We start from the raw sequence: 12,746 nt of genomic DNA on the forward strand, positions 1-12,746 counted from the left end.
GTGTAATTACTAGGAAGGGTGACTTACTTATTTTAAAATATTGAATGTTGAAACCTTACAGCATGAATCATAGGTTCATAGGTTCATAGGTTGGTACTAGGCTATCGGCCCTAGAGCCTATACAAGCTTAGCCATAACAATTCCCTGGCTATTTCTTCCCACACTATTTACTTCCCTGGACCCCTGTCTAGCAGGGCGACTGATGTGATCCCTGGGAATCAGGAACTAGAAGGATTAGTTTATTTAATTGTTTTTGTTCAATCCTTGTTCTTACTGATCTTTTATTTTTATTTTTTTATTTATTTTTTTGGTAATTCCTTACTCTTACTGGTCTACTTTTGGTACAGTTTGTTGTCTGACTTATGTGTACTGCTCCATTCCTTAGAAGGCATTTTGGTGTGATGCCAGAAGGTTTTCATACACCTTGTGATATTGCTGGTTTATGCAGTCATCTTCCTTTTTTTGTTTATATAATTTCACAGATTTGCTAAAGATTTTGTAAATTTAAGCTCCATGTGTTGGGTCTCTATCACATAATTTTAATTCCAAAATATCGAACACCATAAGTTTGAAATTGGAATTTCAAAATCTGATAACATTTAACACTCAGAATAGCGAATTTTTTTCCCAGGGAAAAAATTCGCTGTTCTGCGAAACATATACACAACACAAGCACACCACAATAAAAAATCCACACACATACACTTAACAAAACCCTACTTCTAACCCAACACTAAACCATACATACATACATTCCTATCTATCCACTAACCTTAACCCACACCCTAACCCTAAGGTCCAACACTATCGCACACTTACCCTAAGAAACTATACACAAACAAACTAATTAATACACACACATACACTTAACAAAGCCCTACTTCTAACCCTACACTAAACCATACATACATTCCTACCTGTCCACTTACCTTAACCCACACTCTCACCCTAAGGTCCGTAACTATCACACCACAGTGAAGGAAATAGCGAAGCCACAGAATGGCCCATCGAAATCTTGCCCTAGGTAAGAATTCAATGTTCTGCGGCTTTGCTATTTTCAGCCTTCGATGTAGTGGTGTCGATATAACATTCGAAGTTTTGCAACTTCGATGTTGTAATATAGACCCCATGTGTCACGCTGTTACTTGTTTTAGTTATTACATTCTCGTTTGTCTTTACCTGGTTGCAAAACATGAATAAAATGTCTTGCAGAACATCTTAGAGGATATTGAAATCATGATTTTGTACTACTAAGTTTCTTTTGTTCCTCTTTCTTTCCAAGTCTGTAACATTTTTATGCAGAACTTGAAGCACTTTCTTATTCTCTGATATTATGGCACTGTTTCTATCATAGCTGATTTGCAGTGTAAGATTTCTAGATTCAAAAGCATCAAGTCTCTTTTGTCTTATTTATTGTGTGTAGATTTAATGTGAGCTGGTGAGAGAGCTACCTTTATGATTTATAGAATAAGCATAGTTCCATTTTTTCCTTTTGACTTCATATTTTCTCTCTTCTTTTTCAGATGCAGCTTTTTGATATTTAGTTGTTTTACTTTTTTAATTTCTCCAAGTCTTTTGGGTTTCTAATACTATGACGGGAATGGACCCCATTCCTAGGTCAAAGTCCGATTAAAATTCATAAAATTAGTATTGTTTCAGTCTTTGATGTTAACCAAAAGTGCTTTTCGTAGCATCCACTATGTGCCTAGTAATGACTTCTTCTGCAATTCGTATGGGGTTACATGGATTGGTAACATACCTAAATACGATTGTAGATTCTTTTTTCTAAGACCCATTGCTCCAACTACTATTGGAACTGTCTGGGTATCTTTCTTCTACATTGCTGTCATTTCTGCCTGCAGATCCTGATATTTTATGACTTTGTGTCTCTCTGTACACAAGACACTGTAGTCACTGATTGTAGTTATTTCAGTGATCAATGCTACTTTTGTCTTGTTTTCTTGGACCACTATATCCGGTTTTCTAGCATCTGTCTTTTGAACGGTTGGTAATGGGTGATCCCATGTGATATAAACCTCATCATTTTCTATGATGCTCTGTGGCTCTTATTTCCAGTGATTTTCAGCCACTTCAGTACCATAATGCTTGCACAGTCCCCATTGCAACAGTCTTGCCACATTATTATGCCTTTCAGTGTGCATTCCTTCCGTCATTAGTATATCACAACCAGCAACAAGGTGTGCGACTGTTTCCAATTCGGTTTGACCTTTATTCATGCTCAAATGTAGCTGAAGAAAATTTATCGATAGTCAGATTTTCCACTTGGTCTTATGTAATGGTTGTCTAATAGATAAGGCATTAGCCTCCTAAGCCAGAGATTGTGAGTTCAAGTCCCACCTGAGGTAGTATAATCCTGATGAAAGTGGAGCTTTTTCCCAATACCCAGTACTGGGGCCACTAATTTTTGGCATCTTCTTCTCTGAAGCTAAGACCAACATGAGTGGCCTCTGGATGACCAAGTTTGAAGACAAATGCAAACAAAACACAGTCATAGAATCCCCCAATGCACAAATACCTTCCAAAAAGGCCTGACACAGACTAATAACTGGTGCAAGAGTCATTGTCAAAAACTCAATGCCAAGAAATGCATAGCAGTATCCTTGGGAAGATGTCTACCTCTGGAAACTACCACATTGATAATACACCCTTAAGAATATTCCCAGTGGTCATGGATTTGGGAGCAAATGTAAACAGTAACCTAAACTTTAACCCGTCATGTGTCTTTCATAGTAAGGAAATAATTCTATATTGCACAACTTAAAAATAAGGGCGTGGCACGTAAGTCCAAGGATGTAACTGTTTTGCTGTACTCTGCCCTTATTAGACCAATCACTGAGTACAGTGATCCCTTTCATATGTACCTGACTAAGCATATGTAACAAGTGGTGTGTCCATAGAGGATTCCCACAAAAACAGTACATGGCCTAAGCAGCACATCCTGAGTGGACCGCCTCAAAGCCCTATCCCTGTACTCAGTCTCCTACAGATTACTGAGAGGCAATATATGCCTTGCCTAGAATGCATCTTCTGATCCTGCTCTAATAGACCTCTTGGACACCCGCAAAACAAATAGCTTCAGAATTACCCAATCTAGTGACCTAAATCTTTTGTGCAGCATAAATAGGACATTTGGAAGGACAGGTATGTGTCTCAGAGACTACCCCTTCTCTGGAACAGGCATCCTATCTACGTAAAGCCGAGTTCTTCCCTAATACATTTCAAGTGCAACTTGGACAAGTGGATGGGGAACTGGAAATGTACCTTGGTCTGGCGCCAATGTCTCTAGTAGACAAAGGCAGCCTATAAATGCTTGACCACTCATGCCTAAGCCTCTTCAGGAGCTACTTTGAACAGATCCTCTTTTTTAATTCACAGATTTCTGAGTAGATTTCCACCTTACTTTCACTGGTCTTGTTCTTCAATGAGTAAAGAAAACAGAAACTATTCTAAAAACCTACTTACTTTGGCAGGAATGTTTACAGTTGGTAAAGCCATTCTGTCACCCTCCATTGCAGACTAACCATAAATGCAAACTGAGATCTCCTCAAAGTAGCTTCAAGCACTGTCTGCTATTTTGTATATCACTCATTGCCTAGAGAACCTCATTGTCTCACCCTCAGAAAAAAAAAGCTCAGCACTTATCCATTGTCGTAAAATGTCCAATTAATTGTAACTCTGACCTACATATTTTTACAGTGGAATCAGTACATATCATTTAGCAATGCACTGAGGCTTAAATCACATTCTTACCAACTATGTCCTTACTCTGTATTCTTCCTTATACTAATCCCATGAGTGGAATTCATTATCCTGTACTGACCACTCTTCTTCTGCTCCTGGACTGTTGATCTGTACCTGAATACCAAACTCAATATGTGAAATCAAATGTCTCCACTAAATGCTTTCACCACCAGATTTAAGTCCTATCATTTTGCTGAGTCAAAATGTTGCTGTTGTGATGCAGTTATTTACTCTATGACAAAAGCAGCTTGATCTCCATACAGTTATTAATATTCTTCTGCTTGCCGAATGATGGTGAAAGAACTATGGAACTGTAATGTTTTTGCCTGTTATTTTACATTTTGTTAGACTTAAATCTGGATTTTTTAAAAGTAAAAAAACTTCAGGTCATTTAGCTGTGAAATAAAATAAAACAAAATACACAAAATGGGTAAGTATGAATAGAGGTGATTTGTTACGTAGTGGGGATAAGATTCACTTCTCTAAAAGCAAAACAAAGTGTTGTCATAATGCAGAAAACCTTGTTATGTACCTTTATGCAGATTATAATGAGTTCTTTGTTCATATTTTAGTCTGTGGTATCCCGACTTGAATCAATGGGTTTACGCAGAGGAGCAATACCAATCAAACTGCATTCTGCAGAGGAAGAGGCAAGCCCAGACATGGAAACTGTAAGTTATTTCTACAGCTAGCAAACACTGCAACAAAGCAGTTGTTGCATAGTTTATATCACATCTTTAACCTCTCAAATGAAGATGAGTTAGATGACCTTTTTACAAAAATGGTACGGCATCAAAATAGATCATGTAAAATACTGGCTTGTTAACTTAATTTTCAGTGATAGCAAAGTCATAGGCCCACTTCTGAAGGAAAAGAATTGTTGAATTGTTGAGACTGGATGGTTCAGTTGATATAAGGCTGAACAGAATCACAGCAACAGTTCTTATCAGTTAGGTCTAGAATTTCTTTTTAAATAATCAAAGCAGTAAATATTAGAGCATTTGTGGACATGGCCTACACAAACTTTAGCTGCACATTTGACACAGTACCACATAAACTTTTGTAACTAAATCAGTGCTTACATCAGATCCTTGGTTGTGTGAAATGCTGGTTGGATAATTAGAAAAAAACTGTGATAGCATAGTTTGTACTGAAGAAAGGAAGTTTGCTGAGCTCATTTATGGGTCCATTGATTTTTATTTAATAGAATCATAAGTGATATTCTAGATAGTCTGAAAAGAAGAATATGAATTTCTGTAGACATCTTAAAAAATTGCAACAAAGCTTGTATGTGGTGATGGGAGAGATAATGTGGTAAGGGGACTTAGAAAGGCAGGTAGAATGATTCAAAACATAGAGCCTTGGATTTCTGCAAAGAAATGCAAAGTAATTTTCGTGGCAAAGGAAACCATGGTGTGGGGGACAGCTGAAAAGGAGGCAGCAACAATCACAAAGCTAAATATGGATCTATAGATGGTCACATTAGATGACTTAATGATAAGCTGGAAATGAAAGAATGCAGTAGGATATGTTGGAGGAGTATATACCTATTTATTACAAGCTGGCGTATTGATGCCAAGCTAGCTGAATTTAACTTATCAAAGTGACTCTTATTATGATTGCCTGATCTCAGCATCCACCAGCCAAGATACTCCAGCAGCATTATTGTTTTCTTTGAACCTCTTCAACAGTTTAGGTTTCATGCCAAGTTTAAAAAAATCATTCCTGACTCCTTCTCACAGACTAGTCTTTCTAGAATACCTTCTGCACACCTCTCTGATTAAAAGTGCAGTCTTACTATAAACACTTTCTCAGTCTTTCTCAATGGACAGTATCCAGAACAAAAGAATTTCTAAGAATTCTAGGATTTATGGCCTTCTCTGTTCTTATAATTCCGTATGCTAGACTTTGCACGAGAAAGATAAAATAGTTTCTCAAATAAGTTTGGGTTCGACACTCTCATATTCTATCTTTCCCAACTTCTGTTGTAATCTTTATGAGAAAAATATTCATTTGGTTGGCCAATCAAGTCCTGTGCAATACAGGAGTTCCTTTCTCACCTCCCAATCCCTCTCAGTGAATGGCCACATATACCTTGGACATACTTTGCTTAATGCACTGTTTCTCAGGGTGTGAAACATGAAGGAGTTTGGGAACCACAGCACAGACACAAACACATAAATCTGAAAGAAATGATAACCCGGATAAATCCCCTGAAGGTCTCAAATCATAGTTGATCTCCAGGAGAAGTCTCTTAGTGGTCACAAACACCACCTCAGGGAGGAAAGAGATCATACCCTTCCTTTGCAGTCTAGATATGATTACCTGAGCCATAGCAATTCACCATAACTAAACTCTACAGACAACTTTAATTAGATAAAGAATGGACCCAGATGACTGGATGCTTCACCCCCAAGGTCTTCCTATAGATAGTCCAGCACTGAGGAATTCCCTAATTGATCTGTTTGTCTCCTTTCTAAGCAGACATGTGAAACAGTTCTGTTCAGCGATACTATGTAAAAAAGACCTGGAAGCAAGTTAAGTGGCTTAACAGAGGAAGCACACTCACCTTTGGTGTTGAAAAATCAGAAGGCTGTGGATTCTATTCCCACTGCAGTTGATCAGATTAATTTCCAAACTGGTAACAGTGCCGTCTTTCATTTCAGATGTTAAACTGTGATCTCATCTGCTTGAGTTGGTGGTAACACAGAAGGATATTAAAGATCCAGTGGCATTTATTGAAAGGAGTAGGGGAACTATATAACTATATTAAACAAAAATATTTAAAATATATATACAGAAATTGTGTGTGTGTGTGTGTGTGTGTGTGTGTGTGTGTGTGTGTGTGTGTGTGTGTGTTTGTGTGTATATTGGCAAATATGTACACTTGTACCTAAAAAAAAAAAAATCCAAAAGGCAACAATTGATTTACAGTATAGTAGTGGTGCTAAAACCAAGGATGTCCCCAGTTCATCAGTATCTATTTTGTTCTCATACTTTTTGCCATAACCATTTTTTATGTTTCCCAAGTAGAAGTGCACAGTTCCATAATTTATTATATAAGATATTATCACCTCTAGCAAGCCAGTAGATCCGTAAGGTACTTGCAGTCAATGTATTAGACGAATCATGCTGTTGTTTATATCTAATCAATGACTGTATTGTAGTCTGTTAAGCAATAGTCTCCCAAATTATCTAAATTATATACTTCATAAAAATTTTTCCAAAGTATTTGGACTCCTTGACATATCAGTAAAGCATGATGATAAGGTTCCTCTGTTTGGCAAAAAGTACATCCCAATCCCTCCAAGCTACATCCCAATCCCTCTGAGCTACACGCTCTAGGGACCTAAACCTTGTCACCACAATAAACAGAACATGCTGGAGGGATAGATTCCTGTCCCAGAGACTTCCTATACTCTGGAACAAACTACCTATCTATATCAAACAAAGCTCCTCATTAGCACTCTTCAAGAAAAATCTTGATGATTGGATGGGAAATAGGAAATTCACCCTGGGGATCCCTTCTGTGGCGCTGCTCGACAGTGGCACAGGAAAATAATTTTCTTGGGTGGTGAAAGGGAGAGTACCTTTTGGCTAGGCTTATATAGGCCCTAGGGCCAATAGCCTAGTACCTACCTATGAACCTATGAACATAGACTTTTGGAAAGAACTTAATAATATATTTGTCCTTTCACTGGCAGTTTTTCTAAAATCTTTCTCTATAAAAAATCATGAATTTCTTAAATATGTTTAAATCTATCTCGTCTTTATGTAATACTGACTTTAAACTGATTACTAAAAATTGTACCATGGCCTTTCATAATAAAATGAATCATTAAAGGACTCAAACCACAGTTTCCATTTTTGATGTTCTGTAAGTAAAGGAATGTTCCATAGACATAATCTATTAATGTATTCTTTTAGTAAAAGAGATGTAAGTACTTGTCTCTTTCCTTGTAGTAGACTATTCAACACCTGTGTATAATTCTTCCATAAAATACATTTAATTGTTCTATTGTATAATTTTCTAAACACATAATGCTGATATATGGAAGCTAGCTAAACTATGGGATTAATCAACCCTAAACTTCCATTGTCTACTTTACAATATAGAATTTTCTCTTGACTAAATTTGATTTATTACCCCACATAAACTCCAAAAAAAAACAGTTGTAATAATATCTTCTTGTTATTTTTCTGGAAAGAAAAATACCATCAAATAAATTTAACGTGCTCAAACTCCATGACTTAAAAACATATACATGTTATGTTGTCCTATCTCGCATTCATTCTTACTGGATGGGTTCGGAGCTGATCCTCTGCTCTGACTTGGCTGAATACACTAGCTCGAAGTTTCTAACTTGGCTCGTTGCAGAAAGTTATCCCATCATGCAGTGGTGTAATTCCCCAGATCTTGTTTGCCGCTTTACAAATTCGGATGCTCTCTCCTTGGCTGTGGCTAAGTTCTTTAAAAAAACGTATATTGTTTTCCTTTATTAAGCTATATTTAGCTTTAATAATTGCTTATTAGTAGTAGTTAGTGTTTTTTTCCATAGTTTAACTGTGTGCTGTAATTTCAAGTGCTGTTTATCTTGCTAGTTTATGCTTTTGTTGGCCGTCGTTAGTCACAAGGCCTTTTTTGCTATTTTCCCATTTTTTGGTAGTGGTGTAGTTAATGTTTACAGTAGAAGTTAGTTATTCTATATATATATATATATATATATATATATATATATATATATATATATTTATATATATATATATTAGCTCATTTCAGTTAGAGAACTAATTTCTCGCTCGCAACTCTAATAGGTCCGTTTAAATTAGAGGGCCTAGTGCCTGTTTAATTTAGAGGGCATAGTTGTTCTCCTTGTTCCTGTTTTGTTAGACATGTTACTACAGTGTGGTAATAGTGTTTGAGACTTTAAATGTTTTTTGTATGTGTTAGTTTTGTTATAGAGGTGTGTTTAGGCTTTACCTGTTGTTCTAGTGCGGTTTTCTTCCTAAAATGTCAAAGGAAACTAGAGAGAAGGAACCCAAGATTTCAGGGTTTAAAAAGTGTCAGAAATGCTCTCAGAAGATGTCCATCACTAATTTGAATAACATTTATGTTTATTGTTTGGTGGCTGTTCCCCTCCAGGAAACTTGCATTTTTGTCATTCTTTCAGCTACCAGGTTCTGCAGGAAAGAAAGAGCAAACTTATACTCAAAGGCCTCCTGAAACATTCTTTTGAGGAGAGTCTTCAGAGCACTTCTTCTTCCAATAGATCCCTTCATCTGAGAGTGACAAGACTTCAAAACGGCCATCTCCTGCTTCTTCGGCTTAGTCGGAGCTACCGCTAAATTTGGCTAAGACCTCTGATGTATCAATTTCCTCGGCTCCACAGCCCTTGGAACTGACAGAGATCACAGACATGGACAAATCTAGTCCTTTGGCTCCAAGGCCATCAGAGCTGAAAGAGACTGTATTTCGGAGCCGGTCCACTGATCTGTTTCCAGTCTCCCCTACCTTGAGATCTCTCATTTTGTAGAGATCTCACTCACTAACCCTCTCCTCCAGGTCCTCTAGGAGCTTATTGGACGATAACATGGATAGGGTGGTGCACAAACTATTGAAGTCGCCGGTGCTAGCTAAATTGTTTTCGGCTCTGACCCAGTCAGTTCCAGAGCCAGCCAAGACTATGACTATTACATCCACGACGATTCCTCCTCTGAGCCAAGCTGGATTTTCGGAGCTGGAATGCCATGTACCACTTGCTGTACATTCTTCAGTTCCGAGAATCCTTCAGGAGATTTTTATTATTTATTTATTTTTTTATTTTTATTTTATTTTACATTTGTTAACCGGCAAGGTCCGACTGGATATATGTCCATTTCCAGCGGAGGCCCAAGTAGAAAAGCTCCATACAGTAGACATATGACAGACAACATAATACACTGTAAAATACAATAGAGAAATACAATCCAGAGAAATTTGTACATAATTACATAATGAAACCTTTCCACTATAAGACTAATTCAAGAATAAAGGTTATACAATGTATTTGTAGCTAATTTTCGAAGTTCTCAGGCCAACATTCAAGAGGTGCATATTTATTTGTGTTACATAAAATATGTTCTAGATTTCTCTTAATCACATGATAGTACAGAGTACTATAGGTAGGATTCAGATACACTGCTAAGAGACCATAGTTGGGTGAACAGTAGTAAAGTGTGGGGAATTAGTCAGTGGTAGAGCAAGGACAGAGCCATCGTAAAGTGAAGTATTGAGTAAGGTTCTTTTTAAATTGGGTTGAAGAGAGTTGTAAGGTTAGTTCTGTAGGGAGAGAGTTCCAGACTTTACCAACTGAGTTCATAAACAGAGCTTCCCCAGCTGAGTTGTTTGCTTTGAAGGTGAAAGCTAACATTTTGTTAGAGGATCCAAGAGTTTTAATGTTATGGTAGGGGGTGATGAGTGTTTTAAGATCGGGTGCCCATTCTGGCTGATAGAGAATCTTGTGGGCAATTATTAATTGGTTAGTTAGTAGAAGGTTAGGTAGTTCAAGCCAGCTTAGTAGTTTGAGGTTGTGGCAATGATGGGTCCTCTAGGCAGAGGTGGTGGCAAATCTGGCAGTGTGATTATAGCAGGTTGTGAGCTTGTTCAGGGAGGTTTTATTCAGGTTGGTGAATGGGGGGAGGCATAGAGAAGTGTGGATAGGAGATGAGTGCGAGCAAGAACAGTTCTGGGAGGGGAGTTAAGAAAGGTTTGATTCTATGTAGAGAGCCAAGTTTTTTATTTCCTGTTTTGATGGTGTGGTCGATATGCACATCAAACTTTAGGCTGTTGTCAAGAGGTGCATATTTATTTGTGTTACATAAAATATGTTCTAGATTTCTCTTAATCACATGATAGTACAGAGTACTATAGGTAGGATTCAGATACACTGCTAAGAGACCATAGTTGGGTGAACAGTAGTAAAGTGTGGGGAATTAGTCAGTGGTAGAGCAAGGACAGAGCCATCGTAAAGTGAAGTATTGAGTAAGGTTCTTTTTAAATTGGGTTGAAGAGAGTTGTAAGGTTAGTTCTGTAGGGAGAGAGTTCCAGACTTTACCAACTGAGTTCATAAACAGAGCTTCCCCAGCTGAGTTGTTTGTTTTGAAGGTGAAAGCTAACATTTTGTTAGAGGAGCCAAGAGTTTTAAGGTTATGGTAGGGGGTGATGAGTGTTTTAAGATCGGGTGCCCATTCTGGCTTATAGAGAATCTTGTGGGCAATTATTAGTTGGTTAGTTAGTAGAAGGTTAGGTAGTTCAAGCCAGCTTAGTAGTTTGAGGTTGTGGCAATGATGGGTCCTCTAGGCAGAGGTGGTGGCAAATCTGGCAGTGTGATTATAGCAGGTTGTGAGCTTGTTCAGGGAGGTTTTATTCAGGTTGGTGAATGGGGGGAGGCATAGAGAAGTGTGGATAGGAGATGAGTGCGAGCAAGAACAGTTCTGGGAGGGGAGTTAAGAAAGGTTTGATTCTATGTAGAGAGCCAAGTTTTTTATTTCCTGTTTTGATGGTGTGGTCGATATGCACATCAAACTTTAGGCTGTTGTCAACTATGACTCCTAGTAGTTTGGTTGACGGGTCTGGTGAGATAATAGTGCCATTGTTAGATGTAATGGAGAAGGTTAGAGAGGTCTTATGAAATGGGGAAAACAGCAGCAGTTTGGTTTATATGGGGTTTAATATTGTACGTGAATAGAGGAGCCAATATTCAACCATGGTAAATGTGTTTTGAGATAGTGTCAGTAGTTCTTCTGGGGTTGTGGCAGAACAGATTAGGGTTGAGTCATCCGCATATTGGATACAGGTAGTGTCTGGTATTACTTTATGCAAGTCATTAATGAATATGGAAAATAGGAGGGGCCCCTATGATGGATCCTTGGGGGACTCCTAGAGTTATAGGTAAGAGGGTAGATAAGTTGTCTTTCCACGGGGCTGCCTGTTGTCTTCCTCCCAGATATGACTTAAACCACTGTATAGCATGGGTGTCTAGGGAGATTATTTGTAGGGTTTGCAGGAGAAGTTGATGGTTTACCATGTCGAAAGCTTTGGAACCAATACCTGCTCCGACACTCTTGGTACTGCCCAGGGTGTCTAGGGGCAGAAGTTCTCCGGTTGGCACCGAGGGGGGAAGCTTGGACCTGAGTTTACTTCTCAGAGCCTCAGGTCAGCTGAGCTTGGCTCCTACATCAGTCTTGGAGCTGATCTCCCTTGGACCCGGGGATTCCCTCTGTTTCCTTGGAACCAGAGGTGTCCATAGAGCCGGGGGGGATCTGCCTTCGAGCTGACGAGGAGTGTGCTACAGCTCTACACAAGGATACTGGTATTATTCCCCCCAAAGCACTGGCATCTGTCTTAGCACCATCCCATCTACAGGACAGCAGAGATTCAGAGCCTCAGGGAGCCCCATTGGGTAAGCCCCATACATCCGAGACCTCCCTAGAATACCTTTCTGAGGAAGCTTCTCAAAAGAGAACATGCATGAGGAAGCATATTGACTCCCCTGATGAGTCCATTACACCTGACACTGACCTCAAGGAGTCAGAAGGATCCCCACAGTTGTCCTCTGAAGATATCTCCTTCGCAGATATCCTAGAGATCCTGAAATCAAGAGGCAGCTGGAAATTCATCAATCCTTCTGATGAGGAGTCGGTGTACCTGAAGGCTTTTAGATCTCAACCTTCAGCCTCCTGGGTGTCTCCACATTTCAATAAACTATTGGACTTGGTTAGCTGGAAGGTGTGGGAGTCACGAGACACTATGGAACCAGTCCCTTGGAGGCCAAATAATTCTTGTTAGCACCTGTGGAAAAATTATTTCTCCCAAAAGGCATTCCTGTAGATGCTATGGTGGTGACAGCAGCCACCAAGAAGGAACTTTCTGAAACATCCTCTTCTGTCCATCTACCGAACAAGGACTTCCAGACGATGGACAGATATGGGAAGCATGTGTTTTC

At 38.8% G+C, this 12,746-nt stretch overlaps 1 protein-coding gene across 1 annotated transcript in view; it reads left to right on the forward strand.

Moving 5' to 3' along the window:
* AK9 (adenylate kinase 9) overlaps positions 1–12,746 on the forward strand; it is a 2,653,312-nt gene that overhangs the window by 595,493 nt on the left and 2,045,073 nt on the right. Inside the window, exon 10 of the mRNA XM_044066804.1 lies at positions 4,335–4,433. Within this exon, the coding sequence (XP_043922739.1) occupies positions 4,335–4,433 (99 nt within the window). The remainder of the gene's footprint in view (positions 1–4,334; positions 4,434–12,746) is intronic.

This window comes from Protopterus annectens, chromosome 1.part0 (genome assembly GCF_019279795.1).
Source record: "Protopterus annectens isolate FY-2018-M chromosome 1.part0, PAN1.0, whole genome shotgun sequence".
Taxonomy (NCBI): domain Eukaryota; kingdom Metazoa; phylum Chordata; order Ceratodontiformes; family Protopteridae; genus Protopterus; species Protopterus annectens.